Here is a 26,986-nt window from a genome sequence, read left to right as displayed (position 1 = left end):
AGGGGTTCACCTTGTTTGACACCCATATTACTGTTAAAATAATCATTATATTGCGATTTAACACGTACACATGACTTTACTTCTTCATAAATCTTTTTAAGCATTGATACAAGTTTTGAAGATGCACCATATTGTAATAATTTGTACCATATACCATTATACAACATCGAATGCCTTACGAAAGTCAATAAAAGCACAGTACAACTTTCGCTTATCATAGTGTTTAACCTTATTAATAATAGATGACAATACAAAAATAGCGTCTACAGTACCTCTTTTGCCTCTAAATCCATATTGACAATCTTTGAGAAGGCTAACATCATCTGCCCGTTTCCGCAATCGGTTATCCAGCAATATAGAAAATAATTTAGAAAATATACTTGTAAGGGTTATACCTCTATAATTGTTAACTTCATTAAGATTTCCCTTTTTAGGCAATGGTACAATTATACCTTTTGTCCAGCTTTGGGTGTAAACACAGTTTACATACATACAATTAAAAAGTTTACACAAAATTGGTGCGAAAACATCACTGCATTCAATAAACATTTCAGGCGTTAAATCATCCACACCACCGCTTTTACCTCTTTTTAATGAACTTATTGCTTTTACAACTTCTTCGAACGTAAAATCATTATCTAACTGATCTATATTAACGTTTTCATCATTTTGACCGTTATCAATGACATCATTTGAGAATGTTTCGCCATCAAAAAGATTTTTAAAATGATTCATAAAATCATCTTTGCTAATATTATGTTCTTTGGGCTTAATATTTCGGATTTTCTTTATTTCTTTCCAAAATTTCTGAGGCTGCGTTTTAGACATATTATGTAATTCACTTCTTTGTTGAAAATTAAACTGCCTCTTAGCTTTACGAGTAATACCACGATAATTATTACGTTTCATATGCTACAATGCGCGAAATTCATCAGTGTTATGTTTTCTGTACATTCGACTTGCAAATCTAAATTCACACCTTGCAATTTCACATTCATTATTGAACCAAGCATTTTTATATTTTCGGTTACATCTAGAACCACTAATTTTTACACTTTTACCACATGCAGCAAACGCTTTATCATATAAAAGACTAGAAAATGAATCAACACTGTCATCAAAGTTACATTCTCCACTAATGATGCTATCAACAATACCATAATCAATCTAATAAAAATGTATCTTTGAAATAACATGTCATGTTATGTAAATTACTATGAGGATTGTTCTAAAATTGACATATTCATTGTCACACGTCAAACCAACATATCGAGGGATGAATGCGAAAATGTTCTAAGTGACATTAAATATAGAGGCAGATAGAACCTTTTCGCTTTTACCCCTCGAGATGCAATCTCATAATGCAATAGAATTTGATATTATTTGCTTTTTTATTGTAGTTACAACTAAGGAAAATAAATATTGGTTGCAGTAAGCAATTATCATCACTTCTTAGTTCTAATTAACATTTTAAATGATAGCAAAACAAGTCAACAACAATGATAAAACTGATTGCAAGTCAGCTAACATTTTAGGTAATGCAAAATTATTTAGCTAGATTGCAACACAATCTGAAAGCTTATATAATCACACTCGAGTCTATGTCCTGTTTCTGAGGCCATAAGAAAGTACCCTAATGCGGCTTGAACCAACAACGTTTGATTAGAGATTGATACCTTATCCACTTTACCACTGTCACCTTTTCACATTTCAAAGAGCGCAATGCACTGTAGGCTTTAAACTAAACCAAATGATGTATTCTTTATTCGATCCGTCAATGCCATCTTGCCCTTATTTATCCTTCTAGGTTGTCATTGCAGTTGTGTTACATGTATTCCATGTATTGCAGGTCATCTACAACAGAACAAATATAAATGGGATTTTCACATCAATCAAAAGCATGTACAATAAATTTGAAAAATATTCACAAAATATTTAGTTTCACACCAATTTAAAGCTATATCTCACAAATTGACTGTTTTAATAACTTTACCTATTTTTGTTATTGAATGAGCCATTTTTGTTCAAATATTTGGAAACCAGTAATATAAAACTGCTAACAAAAAAATCATATCGCAGTGTTTCATATTCACGTTTGAAAATATATGTTTTATAGCTTAATACGATACTAAGGCTTTAAGAGAAATTAAATATTTGGCAGTTTTCCAAACATTTGAGATTTGTTCGATTATGAGTTATATCATATGTTTGAATTGAAGAAATTGATGCCATAATGAGCCGATGAGATTATTTATATGTCAAAACTGTCGATATGCGTGTGTTTAGATGAAAATCACCCCTCTACCTGCTTTTATATCATATGAAAGGGCTTAAGAAAGGAGTAAAAAAAACTGTCAATCTGTGAGAGTGCAACTTTATTGCTTTGTTTAAACATTTCGATTAACGTCTTTTTCCCATTTTGCACTGGGACTTAAACCTCCACCTAGGAAAAACTTAAGCACTGATGAAAAAATAAAAGTTTTATCATGCTGAAATTCTACTACAATATTGATGTTTATACAGTCATTCTTTGTTGTACAAACATGCAGGATCATTTTCGCTCAAATCTCTTCTTGTTGTCTTAATCCGAATTTTGAAATAGGAGCACTTAATACCTCATGTGTCATTTTTCATTAGAACAAGTCTTTCATTCAGAGCTTGAAGACTTTTGGTATCAAACTACCCTCCGAAAATAGCAATAAGATTAAAATGTCTGTCATTCAGGGGCACAGCAAAAAGCTTTTTTAAAAATAATTCCTGCACAACCACCGGATGATACTTAGAAATTTAACCTTGAAAGAAATGTACGCATGTTGAAGTGTTCAAACCTTTTCCGGCGGACCACTGGCATGACACTCTATTAGTTAAAGAGCTTCATTAGTAAACCGGCCTCTACCTCTACCAACATCGTAATGTAGTTATTTATTTAACTAAATATGTCACTCACAGTCAGAGATTATACTTGAACAAGAAGTATGATTAAGCATGGACATAAACCATATATCCGTGGTTAAAGATATCTTTTTATAAATAATAAAAGTTTATATACTAAGTTAAGAATATGGTAAATGGAAGACCAACTGGCCAACACACTGAAAATAAATGAAAATGTCATTTTATTTAGTGCCCCTTTTCCCTTTTGTATAATTTGATAAAATATTTAATGAAAACACACAAATAAGTGATAATAGTGAGCCCAACATTCTGTACTTGGTCTCACATATGTCTTTGTTGTTTGAACATCGCCTTGGTTGGCCATGATTGACTCTTTTCAGAAACTATACCTGAGGTAATTTATGTTTGGTAATGCCCGACGCCTTTATCCCATATTATACTCATTAACGTGATTCATTCGTTCAAACCGTCATGCAGGTGTTTTAGTATTTAATGTACAACAGTGATTTTAACATGATTAGACTTGAACGTTAACGAACAGATGATGTGCTATCAGTGTATTAAGTTTCTTTTTGTGACCATAAATTTCAACCTTCAAGCAATTAAAGAAAACATATGGCGCGTTCCCACCTGAATCTACGCTAATGCCTGTCAACATTAATGTAATGTAAACCGGTATATGCAATAGTTTAAAGGCAACCAAGCGGTAACGCCTCAATAAACGTTATAAAATAGAAATAAGTGATACACGTCTTGTATTGTACATTTAATGAAATATCAAAATTCAATACGGAATCCCCAGTTTTAAATCCGGAAAGAAATACTAAATTAACTGTATGCACTAAACTAAGAAACATATACAATGATATAATTTTTATCTTAATCAGAATTGAAACCTCATTTCTTAAATCTTGGTACTAGACGTGTTCTAGAGAACAAAAAAGGACATAAAATCTTTACGTATTATAGGGTCAGACATCGACTTTTTAACTCCATGTGAACTGTGATCAAAAAGCTTGTTTTTTGCCAAAAAAGAATCGGTAACGCTATTGAAAATTGAACTTTTCTATGCTTTAATTTACAAACAAATGTTCAGATGAATTACATTCTGTTACTTTGAGGAGTGCCTACAGATAAATACAAAAACATCTAAATTTCAACACAGATTAAAATATTCGTTGACAACCTAAAAACCGTTAACGATTCCCTGTAAGGTATGTGATGTAATTTGTCCTATTTTGATATAATATATACTTCACGTCATGTTTAAATGACGTTTCGATCAGATTAACAATTCAAACGAGACATACGAATACATCATTTCGTACAGAAGCTTAATCAATCAATCAATCAATCAATCAATCAATCAATCAATCAATCAATCAATCAATCAATCAATAATCAATAATCAATCTATCAAATAATCAATCAATCAATCGATCGATCGATCGATCGATCGATCGATCATTCAATCAATCAATCAATCGATCAATCAATCAATCATTAATTCAATTAATCGAACAAGAAAATCAATTAATCAATAATTCAAACAATTTATAAATCATTCAAACATTCATAAATTCAATCAATCAGTTAATCAGTCATTCAATCAATATCTGATTTCCTCCATATATTTAACTGCAAAAATGCTACAAAAAAGTTATATACAAATAAAAATGGTTTACATTTTACAAAGCAAGAAATACACTATTTAGAACAAAATCTTGCTTGTGCTTTCAAATGAGTTAATATGACAATTCAAATGACAATTTTACGGTATAGGCCAATTAAAGTAATAATGAATCGCATACAGATATATGCGCGCCCAAACTATGGCGTGCACGCCCATTGCATTAAGTTCCCTTAAACAGGAGTTTTAACACAAACGAGGATGAACCTAAAGGAGGATGAGCTGGGATGTGTCTGAGTGAAAAGAGGGTACCATCTAAGTACATTCAGTCAGGAAGGAATGATATTCCATATCTGCATTTAAAAACAGTACAAATGGTTTTCGATTTAATGCATAAAATGATTCAACTGATAGATGTTTACACATTAACACATAATTCGGATGTGAATTCACTAGCCCATTCGGGCTACCAGATAGGAAATTGTACAAGCCCGACACCAATTTCACTAGCCCAAACTTAAACACCTTTAGGTATCACTCCTTTGGAGGACTTTATGGAAGTTTGAATACAAATCTCCTACGATTCTGACCACCCAATCGAGCACGCACATACAGTTCGACCGGTTCATGCAAAATGGACGCAAAATTTTATGGTACAGACAACAAAGTCCGAATATAAATATTCAATTTTAAACCAAATTACATGGATTTCAAGGATTGTTAATACATTATGGTTGTCTCATTTTATGATTACTTTTTCATTACGTAAGATCTGGCATGTGCAATATCTATCTTATCAAGGTAATTGAATAATGATAATAATAATAATAATAATAATAATAATAATAATAATAATAATAATAATAATAATAAAATGATAATAAAAAATAATAATAAAAAATAAAAATGAAAAAATAATAATAATAATAATAATAATAATAATAATAATAATAATAATAAATAATTATAATAATAATAAAAAAATAATAATAATAATCAAAAAATAATAAAAATAAAAACATAAATAATAATAATAAAAATAATAATAATTAATAATAATAATAATAAATAATAATAATAATAATAATAATAATAATAATAATAATAATAATAATAATAATAATAAAAATAAAATAATAATAATAATAAAGTACAATATTTTTAGTATTTACTTTCTATAATATATATTTGTAATTAAATTATTGACCAATAACTTATAACAATATAATAATAATAATTATAATAATAATAATAATAATAATAATAATAATAATAATAATAATAATAATAATAAAGTACAATATTCATAGTATTTACTTTCTATAATATATATATTTGTATTTAAATTATTGGCCAATAACTTATAACAATACAATTAATGACAAAACACGATTATTAAAAATATCTTAAATTAGCAATCATACCGGGCTTCGAAACGGTAAGAAATGAGGTGAATTAATTACTTAATAATTATTATCAGGCTATTTTTATGAAATTTGGGCAAGACTGAACCACTTCATATCAATTAAAACCATTAATGTTTCACTGATAGGAAAACTGCAAGCACCTTAAGTTTACGGTATGTGAAAGACAATAGCTTTTTATGATGAACAAATATTAGTTTGAGCGAGAATGAGTGTTAATTGCATAAGTGTTTCCTTTTTTAGTCTCAATTACGCACGTTGGTACAGCAAAAGTGCAGACGAAACAAAAAGAACACCATAACTTATATATTGCAGCGTAAGCGTCTTTAAGTTTACCGAGTGTGCACAAATGGTGTTGGCGTTTCTCAGAAAACCGCTTGTTTTGTTTTTTTAATTATTATCATTTATATTCTTTAGTCATTCATCGTAACAATGCCCTTCGGTTAAATATTGTTTTGCTTGACACAGCAATACTTATCATTGCAGTCTGACTATTAAAATAACGACAAGTTGGGTAATATGCCTTACCTTGAAAGTAAATGAGTAGTTTAACCAGTGTGAAATTTCCATGTGACTCGTGACGTCTTTTTCTGGTACTGCGGCAACCAAGTACTCGCTCGAATCAAATTTTAAAATTGACTAAGCATCCAAAATTCAATCACTTTGTACATTTGCCACGTTTTGGGACCCAAATGGCAACCGTCATAAGTAAAAGGATTGTCATGTGAAAACAACAGTTTTCCGCTGAACATGGGCGCGGACCTGTAAATGATCTGTATTTCTATACAATAAACGTAAAAAATAAATTATTACACCCTTTCAAAAAATAAATCAAGCGAATATTTGCTTGCCGCAGTACCCGAAATGACATCACGGGTCTAGAGGGTTTACAACACTGTAACATTTAATATTGACGGCAATTGTAAGTCTGGTAGTCAATACACTTTCATTGCTTCGCAGGTTTCTAACACAATCGTAACACGTTAGCCATTTTCCATAGAAAATCAACCTCGGATGTATGCCGATACATCAGCAGAAGTAGTTCGTTAAAAATGAATAACATAATTAATAATTTGCAATGGTTTGAAAGTTCGAGATCAGCAGAATAGTATTACTTCATAATTACTAGAGTTTTTAAATATAACAATTTGGGCCGATTTTCAGAACTTTGTGAAAATTAACAACGTGATTAACGATATCGTTGGTTACTTTTTTACTTGAAATATTTGATGATGTGCACACAAATTTGAATATAATGTACAAGTACAATTAAAAAGGTTGTTTTATTCCTTTTAAAATACTGCAGAACACAATGAATGCTAATTTTTAAACTACATTAGTAGTTTGCAAGGTAACAAGGGTGAGATAAACAACGTTGTTAGCTTAAAACAGTTCCTAACAATAGGATACCTAAGGCAAACATGTCCAAACATTATTGTAAAACCAGATTGCGTCCTGCGAAGAACGTGTAGGTGGTTAAACTGCTTAAATATGTAATGTTCATTTTATGTTTGAAGTAGTATAAGGCAATGTCACGATATGTCATAGTTTTGACTGTAATAATTAATTTTTACTGTTGTTAGCAATTTCATATTTGCTGATGACAACTGAGGATTTTTCAAATGTCCTATTCATTTAATTAACGTAGTCTCACGTTCTTTTCTGAATAAATCAGTAACTAAACAGTACCAGAAGTACTAAAGTGCGCGCAGGAGCGTATAATCAGGATATGATTTTAATCAGGTCGAATGAAGGTGCGAATTAAAAAGCTTTAATAAAAAAAGATCCACTGTTCAGTATGCAGATTTCAAGGGGTTTCTAAAAATAGTTCGAATCTTTTTTCATTTTCATTTAATTACTATTCAGTATGTTATGTTATGATTTGTATCAGGCATAGTCCGTTGTATTAGTAAATTGCACAGTCAAATCTCCCCTGGCAGACGTTATAAATGCAATTAATCAATGCTAGAAGGCTTGAAAAGTGCCAAAACTAATTGCAATAAGGTCATTATGTGGACCGTTATTGCAAACACTTATAAGTGACCTTTACACAAAAATCAACGTCATACACTAGTTTACTTTCTGCATATCAAACTACTTGATTGAGGCTATAGTGTGCAGGCTGTGCATGCTACATCTGTCATTAATGTCAGGGCGAGACACTGATTATGTTGTGGGCACAACTTAAAATATTACCATAAAAATGCCATTTCTTAGTTGCAAAATCCGACTGCGTCCTTCCAAAACGTGTGGGTGACAAAACCGGTTAATTTTATTTAATGTTTAATTTTTGTTCCATGTCATGAAATGTCATCTTCTTGACTATATGTATTATTTTAATCATTTTTTTGCGTGGGCAAATGACAATTGTTAAATGTCAAATTTTCCTGTTAAGTAATTTTGTGTAGGCTTGCGCCCATTTATGCATTTAATTATGAAGTTATAACTAAACAGTTCTAAAATTATTTTTTAATGGAAAAAGAGGTTTAATATGCGGTATTCATTGGCTTTCTAAGCATATTTCGAGTCTTATTTTTTGTTTTGTTTTTCATTTAGGGAATAAATTGCGTGATTAATGCCATTTTTTGCAGTTTGGCTGTGTGGCGTCCGAAGGGAAGAAATCACCTCAGCCGAACGTTATTATTGTTATTCTTCTATTATATGATGCTTAAATTGTGCCAAAGTCCTTCGCATTAACGTTATTAATGGGACCGTTATTGCAATAACTTATAAGTTACTTTTCACAAAAAAGCTGAAAGAACTCACGTCATGAAAAGAATACCTTCTGCATATCCAGCTAGCTTATTGAGTCAGACTCTCAGTAAGTTGCAGCAAACTCTCAGTGCATGCTGCAACTATCATAAATGTCAGTGCGGGACACTGGTGAAGTTAAAATGTTAAGCACATTACTCAAAATAATTAATTTCTAGAATAGCAAACATTTCACAAGGAATTCAATATCAGTTGTTTTATCAATTGTTGATTGTTGATCCTTTTCATTTCATAGTTTATCGACGTCAAAAGAAAACAGCATTCTCTTGGAATCCGACCAAGTACCAGTCACTATTCATATTCATGACAGTGCTTTTTCATCCATGTACATTTAAAATACCTTCTCCAACTATTCTCTGAAAATAACTTGCTGTTAGATATAACATTGGAAACATTCTTTTTTATTTTGTTGAGTTATTTTACTTACTTTTATGAACAACTATAAGACGGCAACTTGATTTTGTAAGTTCAATTTCCAATAGCGTCACAAACATTTTTCGGCAAAATATTGCATTCTCTGTTGTACCGCATAGGTGACTTAGATAAAGATGAAACATGCAAATTGCGCGCAATTTAATGTAGGCGGAATGCTTGCACGACTGGCAGTTAACAATAGGTTTGCGGTTAAAGATCAACAACCCGGATTTCTATTTTTAATACGTGGAACAGAGCAGAACATCCCACGTCTTTGGAGACAGGTCGAAACGTATAAAAGACCTAGTGTGGGTGCTCCAATACGCACTCCTAGCAATCTACAAAGACTGGATCGAAGACTTTGTAAGTAAATACTTACATTTTCATTTTGTTGTTTTTTAAATATTGTCTTGAAGAATAATTTAAATAACTTGTTCTTGGAGACTTTTAACAAGTTGAGAAAATGTTAGATAGATTTATTCGTGCATATATGTATGTCGTAGTAACAAACCAAATATCACATATAAAGTTATATATCACAGACTGTTTAACAAAGAATAAGGGATGACATCTGTTCTAAATCACATCATTAGAATGCTTTGGATACATACGTGCGTTAGTAAAGACCTAATTCAGTGTGACAAATATATAAAACAGGATAACCCATTAAAATTATTCAACTTATTTCCAATGGGTTCCTTATAACAAATATAATCATTTGCCAAAATCTCGGATGCTAGCTGTTTAAGTTTGGGATTCTTATACAGAAAAAAATACATGTACTCTGACTAGTTAAAGCATTATTAAAATTGAAAATATTCAACAGTTATAATGCAACCGATTTAAAAAAAAACATATGACGCTTTAACATAATATGACAAAAATCTTAGAACTGATATGCAAGCTTAAAAACTAAATGAATAACAATTAATAAGTATATGAAATCTTCCAATTCTGCACACTTCATACCAGCAACGATATATGATTTCACTTCTTTTTTAAACATAAGGACAAATACAACATTATATAGTTTTCAAATTACGCGAATTGAACTGGTGTGTTGGAAATAAAATAAATATAATGCATATGTTGTATAATTATAATAAAGTAAAATACCACACTAATGAAAATGACAAGAATATCACAGAAAAAATATCGAACACAATTTTTAATATTTATTTTTCCCCTAAATTAAAATGATAACTATACGTTTGCATATCTTTATGTATTTCAAAATAACCTCGTGCTCTTACATTTAAAAACAAATGTTATATAAACAGTATTTATATAAATAAACATTCAATGAATTTAACGAGCCAGGGCTGAGAATTTTCTGTAATGATTTATTTCATTTCTTTCTTCATTGTTTTCTCGTGACTATAAGTACTTTTCTCCCACCTCAGATAAGTAGATCCATTAATTTAACAATGCTAGAAATTCTTATTTTGCCCACGAGCGAAGATAAAATGCCCGTATGGAACTTCTTTTAAAAGCCACCACATTGTAATTACCTCCCTTGTTGAAGAATGTCGTCTGTATCGCATCATGGAAACCTTGTTTTGTGGCAATATTTAGAACGCTAGTTAATTATTTCTCGCTTCAAATGTCACCAGAAAACAGTTTTCACGCACCATTCAAGAAATAATGCTTCAACCTTCTAAGAACTATTTAAAGACCGATCAGATCATTTACATACTCTGAACCACTGCGCGAATATCCATGACAACCGAGAATTATCGCATATCCGTACGGAATTATTTTCACAAAGCACGAAAGAGTTCCAGCAAAAAAAATACATTTTTACTTAATTTTGTTTAACTGGGGTGGGAGAAAAAACATCTACCATAGCCGCTCGTGTAAGATAGGTTCACCCGACCCTCGCGCAGGGTATTTTGCGGAAACAAGGTAAACCTCGTTTCCGCAAAACACCCTACGCTCGGGTCGGAATGAACCTATCTTACACTCTCGGCCATGGAAGATACTTATAATCAACGATTTCAGTATTGTAGGCTACAGACTTCTAATTAAGACACACATTTCAATGTTAATTTGCAAACTGTTTGAAAAAAATGCCATTTCTATTGTTTCACATATATGACAACCATACATTTTCTAGACATACTTGTTTTGTGCTGCCTCTCAAATTTTAAACCATTTTCAAAGTCATTTTACGCACGCCTGAAAAGTTTATGAAAGGGTCAATATGCAATACTAGTATTCATTTTATCAGATTACATGAGGTAAAACTGGCTTTGATCACAGGCGAAACGAGGGCAACTGAAGTTTGATTGCATGTTAAGAAAACTTGATCCTTAATGTTGTCGGTTAGTAAAGCAATTTTGATGATGTCACATTCCATCTCTATCTTAATGTGTTTTTTGTAAACAATGGAAGTTACAGAGACAAGTCATGAAGCTTAAAAGGCTAAAACTAGGTTCCGGTTTAAAGGCAAAAAAAACGGCCAAGAACAGAAAGCAGAATATACAACAAATCAAAGCTATCAGGCGAATTACATGAACACATATCATTTTGTGGCTTGTCTGTTTTTCGTTGTTGTTTGTTTTAGTAGAAAACATCAAAGCTGTGTCAACGCCTGATGTCTTTGTCGGCTTCGGTGGCATCAGAGTGGGTGCCGTTGTGCAAACACTTCAACCATGGTCATTACTCAAAAACCGTCAAAGATATACAAATGAAACATAATACCCATGTTAGCAGTGACCATACGAACAAATATTACAATATCAGTATTATAAAAATCTTTATGTTTCATTAACTAAAAAGGGAAAAATCGAGCGTTGGCGTTGTCTCAGTGTCTCTCTTGCTTTATATACGATATTATGTTTTGGTATTGCAGACATCCTTGACGACAAAAGTCTGATAACCTGTTCGTTAGTACGCAACTGAAATGGATTCAACAATAGGTATGGAACATATACGATGTCGATAAATAGAAGTAAATATTTGTTGTCTAAGGTCTTCATGATTTTGAATCTCCGTAAACTTGAATACTCATCAATTATTTAAAATAAAAACGAGCTGCACTTTGATTCAACAATTGCGATGATACCTATGACATTTCATTTTTTGCAGTAAAAGGATTTAACCTTAACGAGGAAAAACAAAAGTGGTCAAACCTTGTTCAAGAAATGCCGACAAGCGAGAACGAGACCGGACGAATTACAATAATTGGATCGGGAATAAAAAGTATTGGCCACCTCACATTGGAAGCCGTTGGCTTCATGAAATCCTGCGATAAAGTGTTCTATTTAGTGGCCGATCCTGCCACCGAGGTCTACATTAAAGAGATGCGACCAGACGCCATGGATCTGTACGCCATGTATGATGACGGGAAGGATAGATACGAGACATATGTCCAGATATCAGAGGTGATACTTCAAGAGGCTAGAAAAGGTGTACATGTTGCGGCCGTTTTTTACGGTCATGCGGGAGTATTTTGCCTGCCTCCACACCGAATCCTGCAGATTGCCAAGAGGGAGAGGATAGCTGCCAAAATGTTGGCGGCACCATCTGCTGAGGATTGCTTGTTCGCTGATCTTGAGATCGACCCGGCCTTTCCCGGATGTCAATCGTTTGAGGCGACCGACATGCTGCTACGGAAACGGAAACTTTTCACGGACATTCACACGGTTCTGTGGCAAGTTGGATGCGTCGGAAAGACCGATTTTCAGTATCAAGGTTTCGGAAACGAAAAATTACATGTTTTGATTGATTTCCTTCAAGACATCTACGGAAGAGATTATGAGATCGTTCACTACATCGGGTCGCAGTATGCGGTTTGCGACCCAGTCATTGAGAAGTTCAAACTGAGCGAGTTCAAGATGAAGAAGGTCCAGGAGAAAATCAAGTCTATTTCGACCTTTTACATCCCGCCAAAGGATGTCTCCAGTGTTGATGAAAACATGTTGAAAGAATTAGGTTTTCACCAGGAAGAAATAAGCAGAGGCTTCAAGAAGGCATTCAAAGATATTTCGTCTTACGGTGCGACAGAAAAAAAGGCGTTAGCAGCGCTCAAGGATTGGCGTTTCCCGATCAACTACTCTTTTGTCGAACCGACAAACATGTCGAGGAAGCTGGTTCAACTCTGTCTGAATCCCGCGGAAGAAAAAATGTCTAACCTTACAGAGGACGAGCAAAAAGTGGTAAGAAATGGGGACAGCGGAGCGATTAGAAGGATGCTTAAACCACATGGGGAAATGGTTGCAGGGGATGTGGTAGTCGTGGCTGTTGTGATTATAATGGCATAATAGTAGAAATGTTAACATGCCCGAGGATACTTATTGTTCTTTATACGAATTATATTTAATTTTGAATTCAATGACAAAGAACCATCATATATTACGAGTTCATAAAAGCAAAAGTAACGTCAATAGCAATCAATTTCAAAAAGATCTGAAAAAAAAGCATAATTGTCCTTGCGACATGAAGGCGTTCTACAGTATAAAATGACGCGGACTGAATAATCGACTTGTGAGATTGCTTCACGTTATAAAGTAAGTTCTTGTGTAAGGTTTTCTCTGGAAGTTGAACTACTCCACATTTTTGTATAGCATTTGATTATTAACACAACATGAATCTAAAGATCATTGTGTGCAAAAAAATATAGAAAATTTTCTTATTAACATCAAGGTTGTAGACAAATTGTCAAATTGCCGCAACACTATCCATATACGGTAAATAAATTAAAACATGTACAAAAAATGGTGATGTGTAATATATATTGAAAAAAAAAACTGATGAAAAACAACTATTCTATAGTAGGTTGTTATGGTAAAACTATTATTTTAAGACATTCCATTTCTGCTGCGAATCGTAATTGTCAACTTTCATACTGGTGGGGAATCAAAAAGATTTTATTTTCAACTATTCAACATAACATAATCTTCATGTACAATACAAATTTATTATTGAAACAAAAATTGTGATCTTCATTTACATCTTCAATGTTTGGTACTACAGTTCGTAAAGATTTATCTTTGGCACCAGAATTTAATACCTTATGTGTTTATTAACATACTATCATTGAAATGCATGTGTGTGTGTGTGTGTGTGTGTGTGTGTGTGTGTGTGTGGTTTATGTTCTCAGAAACGTTATAAAAATATGTTCCTCTACATTTCGTTGAATCATCATAATTATTTAAATGTTACATTAATGTTGAATGGTATTAAAGTTACTCTTTAATTTGTAAGCCACATATGTAAAATGAAATATGTATCCATTTTGTTTTCAAGTAATATTACTTTTCATTCAATACTATTTTGAAATTAGGAAAACAGATATATTATTATTAGAAATAAGAAACGCAAGGAATACCATAGGAAAACTTTAAGGTTACAATATGCTTAAGACAAATATGTTTTAAAAAAAGTTTGAATTGGATTCCTTTTTGTGTACGACGTCATATAAACTGGCTACAATGAAAACAAATAACTTCAAATCTACATGTTCATGTTAATTGCTTATCTCTTATTTTTATGATATTTTATTTGTAATTTGTATCCTTTTGTTTTTATGCATTTCTTATTTTTTGTCATTTTGGCGTTGTAGTGGCCCCAACTACGTAAAATAATTTTTAGCCAAAAAGTATAATATCAATATCACCAATTTAGGACATAAACTTTATCCAATAGGACAAAACTATTTATTTGTTATAATATTTCGAAAAATGATTTAAATTACAAGTTAAAAATCTCTAAACTGAGGGTAATACCCGATTTAAACAATTAGCTTGATGCTCTTATTGGGACTGTTTTAAAATTGCTCAAGCAACTGGGGCCTGGTTGCTTATATTTTGGTGTTGGTGTTTACCGTTTGACATGTGCTTTTATTTTATTATTTGAAGTGCTTAACTGTTCATCAATTTTTGTTATAACTTTTTGTTTGAATGAACCTACAAAATACATGGTTTGATACGACTCAATCGCAAAACCAATTAATTGTTCAAGCACATATTAAACAATCTTTCAGTTTTTGAGTGGGTAACAATTGGTTGTGTAAACTACCAACAATTTGCCCAGCCACTGTTTATATCTACCGCTTCACCTGAATGAAATCAATAAAGTCTGACTGCTAATTTACTGAAATAAATGTATTGAAAATGATGTTTTTCATGGGACAAAATGAAATGTTGACCACTAATTGCTGTTATTACCTTGTCAAATTTTGAAGCTAGTTATCACATTGTTAATTTGTGTGTAAGTAATGGTAAAAGGTTCTAGATATGTACGTTCGATTTAATATTATATACACTGTTCTTTCATTTCATATTATATGCCGCGTGGTTTAGGATCTAATTTTGATGAAACTGCTTATAAATGTATCCAAGAAAGCTCTATATGTTAATCGGGATTAAAATACGCTTAGAATCAGAGGTGTTTTGTTTTCATTAAGTCCCATATGCCATATTGACTTGTTCAATTTCAACACAACATGTCGCTTGATAACTTTATGAAAGCTGAACCGAAACAAGATTTGAAATGTCACAAAACTTTATTGCTCGATGTTTGGGTCCTTGACGAATTATTTACTAGTGACCATTACATGAACGTTATATCTAAATGCTAAGTACAAGGATGTTATCACGGATGCTCTCACTATATTGAAGATTAAGAATGCTGCTTAAGATGGATATTTTGTTTAACAATGAGAAATGCACGATACAACTCAATACCTTCTATCATAAAGAAAGATGGCATTACTATCTTAAGGATTAGAAAGATTCTGCTGAATAAAAATTTCTTCATGAAAACTTTGAAAAGGAAACGATTCCCAACTTCAAACTGAGCGAACATTCTTAATAGGATAACTATGAGCCGCCTTTTTATTCTTAAGCAATTTGCTTTGAAATGAAATTTTTAAGGTTTTGATATGAATAAAACGATAGGAATGACTCTTTTTCAAGTCTAAAGATTCCGTAAGCATAAAGACCCCGTGCCACTTAGAAATAAATAATTAGATAAAAATTCAAAGTGAGTATTTAAGACCATTTAAGGTAAACCAATATGTATTCATCGTATTTCTGTTCCGTTAATATGCATGCACTATTTGTGTTATCAAGAAAACCACTGTCCTAACGTTATCCACTGTGAACAGACAACGGAAGTCTACGTCATATATAAATATAATGTTGATGGATATTGCGGACATTTTTAGCCGGAAATAAGAGTTTTTCACTTATCATTTATTCCCAAAAAGAGACTAATGCTACAGAACCAACCGCATAAGGATTAACTATATGTACGCGAAAGGCGAAAGTCTATTGAGATGTATTTGGCAACTTGATTCCTTACTTGGTATGCTGCTGAAACTATACAAGCAGTTATAATGATACAATGTCCATTTCAATAACTGGGGTTGGACTATTGACAACGCTCTTCAGTTTTAATTCATGAGAGGTATTGAACATTGCATTAAAATTATGATTAAAGAAAATTATCGTTGAAATAAATCCATGAAAACATGAAGGTACACTAATCCATTGTTCGCTTGTTATATCTTTGGTTCGATCCCTGGCCGCGTCATACCAAAATACGTTAAAAGTTGGTACATTAGTAGCTCCCTTGCCTGGCGCTCGGCATTTAAAGGGTTGTGCTTGGAAAAGTGGTGTACTCAGTCCTGGTTTAACCCAGGAAAGTTGTACCCCGTGTATCGGTGCTTTACACCGAGCACGTAAAAGAACCAAGGGGTCTTTTCGAAAAAGAGCTAGGGTATCATACCCGGACTTCCTTGTATCCCACCACTGTCTCTTCAGCGTGCTGTCCCTTCAGCAAAAACAAAGGACCGCGTTGGAAATAAGTGCTTGCACTTTCACAGGTTATCCTTGACCGCAAGGTCTAAAGAAATACTACTACTACTACTACTACTATCTTTATATTGTCACAAACTATAACAATATGTGAAAGGTCATTGACGTCCTTATTAGCTTAGTTTTGATGTATGGTATCTTGATACTTCTTTTGTGTCATTAAAAATAGCTCTATTGAAAAAGCAGAAATTGTCATGAAATGAAATCAAATCAAACTTTATTTTAAGCCGGGATGACATTACAGAGGAACTTAAGCCATGAAAAGCTATTGACCGACTCATCCCCTACTTTGGTTATTTGTATATCAGACTGGATGGTCATGTCATAAAAAGCCTCCAGATTTGCCCTCATCAGGTATGCTTTGCCTGGCATCCTTACCCAGTTAAGCATATTATCATTTATTCCTGCCGTTTAACTGGTTATGTTTTATTAGGTTATTCAAGGGCCTACGTATTGAAAAAACTGTAGATTAAAATTTATGTAACTTAGTGTTACTACGGCTCATATCATTTGGGAGACACGCAGGCAAACGGACATATAACTACTATTTGTACCGCCATCAAAACTCGGAGACAAAAGACGCAGTTAGGTTCACCATTTATATAAGCGGTAAAACTCAAAAATAAAAATACACAAATTTTAGATATTTAAAAAACGAAAATACATGTATAACTAATACTGATTCAACACATTGACACAAATAGTGAATATAATCTTTAAATGTTAAAATTGTAATTACTTCTGAATACAAAAAAGATGAAATTGAGACGGCAAAATACTAAGTACGAATCTTACTAAATTATATTCGTGAGTGAGTACGAATATGTGCATGATTATTTTTAACAGCGATCCCTTCCATAAAAGATGATTATAAGCTTACAGAAACCGAAACGTGACTAAATGAATTATATGAACACACAAACGTACACCGTGAGGGACCTTGACTAGAATTAGAGAAAAAATGATCAATTAAGCCGCGAGGTAAGTAGAGTATAGACAGAAAATATGGGTAACTAGGTTGACTCCTTACTAGCGACAATTAAAGCACACTAGTGTTTTCAAATCATCACCCTTTTTAAAGTGTGGAACTTAAATCATGTTTATTGCAATATCAATAAAATCTGTGAAAGAGTTGCTTTTACATTGAATGCTTCATTTTCTTTACCAGCTATGGTGTGAGATGCTAGATTGTCGTTATAGTATGGATCGTTTGAAAACACTGTGCCACAGTGCGTGATCGTATAATCTATTTTAGTAATAATAATGCCCCAATATCACAACAATACTTAAGTAAAATCTCAATCTCACCTCAACTCATTTTTTTCACATTACAGTATGACATTATTAAAAATTACTAATGCTTTACTATTTTTAAAAGCACATACTCACATGCATTATGTTGATAAACATGACTGTTCAATATTCTAAAAAATATTTCTACAGCACAAAATGTACTTCAGTCAAACTAAAAAATAATAAATTGGACTCAAGTTCAATTTTTGCTCTCATTTCTTTTCTTTAAAATATTAACCAATTTTTTATTAACATAATAAATGAGAGAATGCGATTTTAAAAAGGGTAACACATTTACAATTTTGAATCATATTATGCTGTTATTTGACAAAAAGAGTTGAGACTGAGATTGAGATTTGACTTGAGTATTTTCTTGATATTGGGGCTCGATGTACAATCTAGTTTTATGCGTTTCCAGCCATGGACCGTAGCGTTAAATTTTGATGCATCGAGACCCCGTACAATTTTGGTATTATTTAATAGAGTTTTCTTGCTGGCTACAAATATGTAAATTTGAACCTGTTTGTATTTGTCTTATTGACATATTTGGTTTAATTTAAGATTTGGCGTTTTTGAACTATTTCCAGATCATACGTAAATGTTTGCAATATTATTTTATCATAATCATACTGGTACATATCCTTTCTCCACGCTGACATAGTTCATATGTTATATAGGATAAAACACTTATAGACAAAAAGGTCTTAACATACATCTGGGGCCGTATTCAATACCTATCTGAGATTTACTCTTAGATTCATCCTTATCTTAATTTGAAATCTTAAATCGGTCCTTAGATAGAAAATGTGAACTAAGATCGAAATCTAAGTATTACTCTAAGATCCTCTCTTAGAACCACTCTCAGATTCGTCACCAAGCACGCGGTTCTAAATATAGATTTTCTGTAGTTTCCCAGCGTTAAAAATAGTAACGAAAATGCGCGGACGTTGTAGAAGTTATGCAGACGATGTAAACAAAGATGGCCGCGAATAACGAGAAAAAGAGAAATCCAAACTTTTCAAAAGAAGAATGTTTGTTAATTTGCAAGCTGATGGGGGAGGAGAGTGGCCACGGCATGTCAAAACACGCCTTATATAAGAAAGGCTATACTTCAAGTAAGTACATCTTGTTATTTGCCAAGTAATTGAAAACTAAAGATAAAATTATCCTTGAAATGAAGAAAAAAATGATCATTCATAACCAATATCACGCTTTCTCATTGATATTCATTTTACTTTGAATACATTATAAATAAAAGAGAGCGATAGATTCATTATATATATGCAAATTATTTATTTGGAACATTTTTTTTTTGCCTAGTTGTAGTAATCCAGTTGCAGGTTTTCCCGTGCGACCACCCCCCCCCCCCCCAAAAAAAAAACAAACAAAAAAAACCAACACACACAAACACTGTTGCACGGAAATTATAGGCATTTTAAAATAATTTCTATGTCAATTTAATTTGTAAATGAAAAGAAGATAATCATGCAAATATTTTATGCCCCTGAAACTTCCTCCTTCTCCCCTAGTTATGGATTCCTGGTCATGACATTTGGATTTATTGATAATTAATAATGAAAAATCATGCATGTACCGTATATTCATTTTTTTTATAAAACAAATTGTCCTTAAGGAATCACCTCAGAGACGAAAAGAAAAATGTGGGAGAATGTTGAGAGAAGCTTCAATGTCCAATCTACAGGAATACATAGAACTGTAGACCTTCTAACTAAGAAGTGGGACAACTTGACCCACGTCCACCGCCCTAAGTTCATGGACTACAAAAGGCAGCTTCATCTGACAGGTTCATATTTTTCTCATTTTACATATATCTATGAAATTAAATAAAAAGTTAAATCAATTCATGTTATTTATTAAATGAGGTAATCAATTATGATCACAACTGTACTTGCAGTTTCAATAGTAATTGTAATATTATAACTACATACTGATTCCCTTTTTTAGACATATTAATAAATTTAAAAAGTGAATTTTGACACTCACATACTTATTATGTACATAAATATTTTCTTAATGAACTCTTGATTACATTAAAAATTAATTGAAATGAAATGTAATGACTCAACTCAACTCTCAACTTGCCATTATTTCCACCACACTTGGTGATATTCATATTATATACAAACAGTAATTAAAAATAGAAATGATAATACTGTACAAAAGTCACAAATAATTTATCAAAAGTTAATGGAAGCAAAACATTATTTTCTTCAGGAAATGGCCAAAATACAGCCTCCTTGTCAGATTTGACAAATGCTGTCATTGATGTTATTGGCAGGGATGGCTGTGCCATGGATGGAATCGGTGGATCAGAAGAATTTGATTCAACATGTATACAGGAAAGGTATCAATAGATGGAATATCTTACAAACCAAATTTGAGATCTTCAACAATAATGCATAATGCCAATGAACTTCATCTTGCTATATTACCATTGAAATAAATAACCAAATGGGTCAATATGTGAACATATGTGTACTGATTAGATGGTGGAAAATGATATTTTATAAGGCTTAAGTTCCACATCCTACCATATACAGAAATGAGTTGATGTGTGAATTTTCTCAAATAAACAATAATTATTTTAATCTTTATTTTTCAGCCAAAGCAGATCAGATGTTGGTCTCAATTCACAGCCTGTATATCAGTTTGTAAATGATTACACGTAAGTATCTTTCACAGTCACTTGTTGCATAACATTTTCGTCAATCTGTTGATGTCATCTTTGTTATAAAAAGTATTCTTAGCTATTACTAACATATCCATATCTTTTAACAATAACATCTGAATGTAACCAATACATTTTAAACATTAAAATATTCAAACATTGCCATTAACTTACACATTCACATTACTGAGACAATCATATCACTAAGACATTTATATGAATAAGACATTCATATCACTGACAGATTCACATCACTAACACATCCATATCACTACCACATTTTTATCACTAAGACAATTATATCATATCACTAAGACAATTATATGACTTACATCACTCAGACAATCATATCACTAAGACAAACATATCACAAAGACATTGATAACACTAAGACATTCATATCACTAAGACATTTATATATAACAGGGTGAGATAACACTACAATGCACATTGATATAAAATAACATGAACACAGAAATGATTTCAGATGTATACCGACATGTACATGTAAATATCTAAGGACTTAAATAAAACATAGCACACATTCATTGACTTTTTGGTGCAATTTACTTTTCAGTGAATACAGCAATGAATTGCTTAAAAAAGATAACAACATCTTGATAAGACTACCTGGTAGCCATTTTAGATTAAATGCATAAAAAGGTAGAAATAGGTCTATTTTATATTATACTTTCCATTCAAACATAACTTTGTATTTTTCCCAAAGTTTGGAAAGTCCCAATTTGGTACCAGGTTCAATTCCAAAATATATCACAGACATTCTCGGGTATGATCAAGTTGGGAAAAATATTTAAAAATGACTCTCACATTCTAAACAAGTCAGCATAGTGACTTTTTTTACAAGATTTGCAAAAATATGATAGCACATTTTAGAATTAGAGTTTGTAATTCCAAGACATATCAGCCAGTGTTGGAGGCAGATGAGGTTCCTGCCATGTTTCATCTTTCAAGACCTGAGGCTAGCACGACTTCCAAAGTGTTCACAACCTCTACATCATGCAATCGATGTTGCTGTCAGGCAGCTGCAAAAAAGAAAATTAGAATTAGAAGTGGCTATTTTAGCAAAGCAATTAAAAAAAGAACAATAAAGATCAATATGCACATTGAGTGCTGATGCCAAATTTTATTAAAATTACATACAAATATTTAAGTTAAATTTTGTGGCATTGACAGGTTAAATTTGGAAAGAGATTACAGTAAAGGACCTCTAACTACATTCTTAATATCCGATATATGTCTGTTGCCAATTATCAGCACATTTTAGTACACTTTTATTATAGAACATAGTTATGTATTTTGGTATTCTTTAAAGTCTTTGATTAAAACTACTGTTAACTTGCATGTACCGAGTATTTGGTAATCCACCTTGTTGTTCATTGACGGCATTTCAGAAATTATGCAACTTGTGTTCTGCACAACAGTGTTTTACCCATACCTAAAGTTATGTTTCAAGAGTAAGGCTCCAAATTTGATTAGTCTATGTACATTTCACTCAAGGGATATCCATTTTTAACTTATATGGGGGGAAAGCACTTTAAACTACATGTAATTCCACTCCCCTACAGAATCAAATTTACCCTATTCATTTGGGGTCCAAATTAGCAAAAAGACACATGTGACCATATACTGAAAAAAATATTTGCCTTTCCCCATGTGGGTTATATATTTAACTGAAAAAGCCATAAGAATAAGTGTTCATGAGCAGAATTTGTATTTTGTTTAATAGTATTTTGCATTGAAAACAAATTCTTAGATACATTATTGAATGTGCCATTGATACTTTATTTACTATCACTTTTAACAAAAGAATACATTTTATAAACATTGCCATAACATGACAAAAGATGCTAAAGCATACTTGGTAATGTTAATGTTGAAATAAAATTATTTTACCAAAGTATGTTGAAACAAAGTGGTCTCTGTATCTTAGCCCAACAAGATTGTTAGCTTGAGGCTGCACCCTGCCATCATCACCATATCCACCAGTATTGTTGTCTTCTATAGCTGCCATGGGAATTGCTCGCTGCTTGCAAATGTTGTGCAAAACACAACAAGCAATGACTAGCCTTTTAAATAGAAGTTATATATATAATTATATATATGTATTTGATGATTTATAACTAACATAAGAAATTAGCTTCATGGTTTTTAAGTGCAATTACTTTCCTCCTTAAATGTGTATAGTATCACTTGTGTGACCGTTTAAATCTTAATACAAAATTTATTATGAATGTATACTGAAACTTTACCAACAATATTGAATTCCGTATTGAATTAACATTCATAAAAAAACTTGTTGTTGTTATAATGTATTGCTGTACATGAGTAAAGTACTAAGCGTTACAATTAATTATTTAATGTAATTGTATTCTATATTCTGTAACATATTATTATTGTGATAGTTTTATTTGAAGTTAAATTTCAAATAAATTAGGTTACACTTAAATTGTTCATCTTATATTATAGACAGACAGACAGACAGACAATTTATTTTGACTTGTACAATGTACATCGTCAACAACACATAATGATATAACATATAATGTCAACGTGCATGTAATGTAACAGATAATGCAAACAAATTAGTATATATATACAAATATATATGTACAAAAGTATTCAATACTTCTAAGTAATTAAATTAAATAAACTAATATATATATATATATATATATATATATATATATATATATATCAGAGGATGAACATTAAATAGAATTATGTTCTAACATTAATCAAAGCGGATCTTTCTTTGAGAGCATTTTTAACAAACAGACATAAGTTAATCAGTTCAGCTCTATTGTTAGATTTCAACAGCTGCATATATTTAAATACAGAAGGTCTTATAAAGTAACAATTGTTGATATATTTCTTTCTTAAATTGATAAAGGATTTACACACACAAATAAAATGATATTCATCTTCGATGCCATTAGAGTTACAACACAAACAATATCTTTGGTTGCGTACAACGTTATTTCTATTGTATCTACCAGTTTGAATATGGAGTGGGTGCACGGACAGCCGTAGTCTACAAAAGAAAAAACGTAAGCTCTTTGGTAAAATATCTAAATAAGGTTCATATTCCAGACAGGTTTTAAAATGTCTATACACATCTAACACCGTGCTATTTTCTATAGTACTATACCAATCTTGTTTAAAAGTATCGATAATTCTACATTTGAATTTTTTTATGAATGATTTAACATCAATATTGTAAATATCACCAAACACATAACTAAAACCATAATCATTTAATATCTTTTTAACATTATACACCCAATTACGGCAACCTTTATCACTATCACTCTTAGCCTGTTTGTATACAGATTTTATGATAATATTATCACTGTTAGCAACCTTAAACCAATAAGACAATATACGCACATATCTATGAATATATAATGGATATCTACCCAACTCTCCGTAAACAGTGGCATTGCAAGTGTTTGTTTTAACGTTCAGTAATCTTTTACAAAATTTCAAATGAATTCTTTCTAATTCCTTTGATTTAGTATACCCCCAAATCTCTGCCGAATAATTTAATATAGAACCAACAAATGCGTCAAATAACTGACACATAATTTTGGGTTTTAAGTCATAATCTTGACATTTACAAAATAATACGTTCATTGCCTTAAGTGCTTTGCCATTTAAATGTTCTTGGTTCAGGTTAAAATTTCCAGTATAATTAAAAACAACACCCAAATAATTAAAATCATCAACAACTTGTATATCATGGCCATTGTAAGTCCATCTTTCATTGGGAAATAATCCGCCTCTTTTACGAAACACCATGAGTTTCGTCTTATCAATATTCACCTTTAATCCCCAGGTATTACAATAATTTGACAAATTGTCCAAATGGGTTTGAATTTCTTCAGGAGATTTTCCTACAATGGCCATATCATCAGCAAATAATAGCATAATTATGACAATATCATCTATTTGTAATCCTGAATTAATATCATTTTGTAAATACAATTCAATATCTTCCACAAATAAAGAAAATAATTCACCTGCACACTTTAACTGGCTGGAGGATTATTTCCCTATGAAGAATGCCGAATCTCCTCTTCAACTGACCTATCCCTCTCTCAACCAAAGCTCGAGTGACTTTGTGGCTCCTGCAATAAATATTATTGATGAAACAGCCTTTGTGTGTATGAAACAAAAATTGAGCTGCTAATGTAATGTTTATCTAAAAGTTGCATAATTTTTTGTTTTGATTCCAATTACATCTAGCAGATCAGACAACAGAATAAAATAATTTGGGCTCTCAATTTAATTTATTCAAAATTTAATCAACCACAATGTTACAAGATCAATACATGTAGGGCTATGCATTTCAGATTATGCGGAGTTAAATTAATTTTGAAACATACCTGTTATAGGCTTGTTCGGCCTGGGTTTGCGGAGCTAGGAAAGGGGTAAGCAGCCACCTTTTGGCTGGATAGCCGCTGTCCCCAAGCAGATGGAAACCGTATACTATGTTTCCCTTTTCTGTTGACATAAATTTCTTCATGTTGATTGGGTGAGGCAATGTTAATATGGGTTCCGTCTATGGCCCCAATGACTTTCGGAAACCGTGCAATCCCCTGCATTTGCACGGCGTTCCGTCTGAATTCTTCAACACTACCTGGAAACCTAATAAATTGCCTAATCAACGCAGGTGATGACAGAGCATTAATAACTTCAGTCAACACACGTGACACTGTTGGCTGACTGACGCCATGTATGTCCGCATCATTAAACTGTATTAAGCCAGTTGCTAAATATCGTAATGTAATCAAGATTTTTTGTTCAGCATTTAAGGCGTTATTTCTGGCTGCTTTAGGTGAAATGTTAGCCCCGATCAGCTGTGTTAAATAATTGATTCCAGCTCTGTCAAATCTGTATCTATTTATAATATCCATTTCCAGTAGAGTATCAATATTCGGGGCACGATCCATGATCTGAAATAATAGCCTGACATGTTATTTAATCATAATTTAAATTAAAAAATAACATCATGACAAATACTTTGAAAATTTATCAATTTTGGCCGATAGTTTGCATTAAACTTACATGTAGCTTTTAGTAAAGAAGTACTCATATTACCTGGTTGCAGCTGGACATTTTTACGAGAAGTATTAACATTCATGAACTTACCGTAGAAATCTTTTCTTTACACAATTTTAAAGATTTCTTTACTAAGCTTATATGAAATTTGATGGGGCAACATGACAATTCATGGAATTATGATTCTATTTTTTTATAGTAAATATATATGCTATCTCAGTTCACATGAATGGTTTCCTTTTAATTTATAAGAGATGTATTCTTATGAATCCAATCATTGATATTTTCACTATCATTACTTACAGTTGACTTTATTTCAGTGATATTTTCAACATTGTTTCTTTCTGTTCTGAGATTAACCTTTGGAGAACCAGAAGATATTGAAGGGGGTAACATATGACAAGAATTGGATTGTGATATAAACAACACAAAACAAAACCCTCTTTAATTCGACCCCTTCAAATTGGAATCCAATCTCTATTACATCCAGGTAATGATTTTTTTGGCATGTTATGATTTTAGTTCGCGGTAACTTTCCCTTTCGAATTCTAAACATGTCTGACTGCTTTAACTATTGTATCACTGACAGTTGACATTTGAACATAATACACAGTCAAACAAATAAATTGACATAATTGTTTATTAACATGTGTCTAAGGTGGTAAACGAATATCTTTCATGTTATTAATCATCAAATGCCATATAAAAAAATGTTTTTCGACATGACATAAAAAATACCCATTGAAGAAATGTGAAACGGTTGAAATGAAACATTTCCGGAATATCGCGAAATTATATGATGTAGTTAAGGCGTTCGCTAATGTAATATGCATTATTTTTGCTGTTGGTAGCGAATCAATCAACACCAAAGAATGACAAATCAGACGAGTAATACTGTAATAATTCCACGTTTTTACAACTCTTGCATGTGTTTTTAGGTGAGATATTTGTTCGACCTTCACAT

General features: G+C 31.9%; 2 protein-coding genes across 2 annotated transcripts; one reads left to right on the top strand and one right to left on the bottom strand.

Annotated features, from left to right (window-relative positions):
* The first annotated feature begins 12,003 nt into the window (after nt 1-12,003).
* LOC128225238 (uncharacterized) lies at nt 12,004-13,400 on the top strand. Its single transcript, XM_052935340.1, has 2 exons — nt 12,004-12,056; nt 12,226-13,400. The coding sequence occupies exons 1-2, from the start codon at nt 12,041-12,043 to the stop codon at nt 13,398-13,400; spliced, it is 1,191 nt and encodes a 396-aa protein (XP_052791300.1). The 5' UTR covers nt 12,004-12,040.
* An 8,575-nt stretch (nt 13,401-21,975) lies between these two features.
* Nucleotides 21,976-25,486, bottom strand: LOC128225231 (putative nuclease HARBI1). The gene is made up of 4 exons (XM_052935328.1): nt 25,347-25,486; nt 24,981-25,088; nt 22,855-23,027; nt 21,976-21,983 (listed from the first exon to the last, which is right to left on the bottom strand). Exons 1-4 carry the CDS (start codon nt 25,484-25,486, stop codon nt 21,976-21,978), a joined length of 429 nt encoding a protein of 142 aa, XP_052791288.1.
* Between the last annotated feature and the right edge of the window lie 1,500 nt (nt 25,487-26,986).

Source organism: Mya arenaria, chromosome 1, assembly GCF_026914265.1.
Source record: "Mya arenaria isolate MELC-2E11 chromosome 1, ASM2691426v1".
Taxonomy (NCBI): domain Eukaryota; kingdom Metazoa; phylum Mollusca; class Bivalvia; order Myida; family Myidae; genus Mya; species Mya arenaria.
This window is presented reverse-complemented; position numbering and strand designations above follow the sequence as displayed.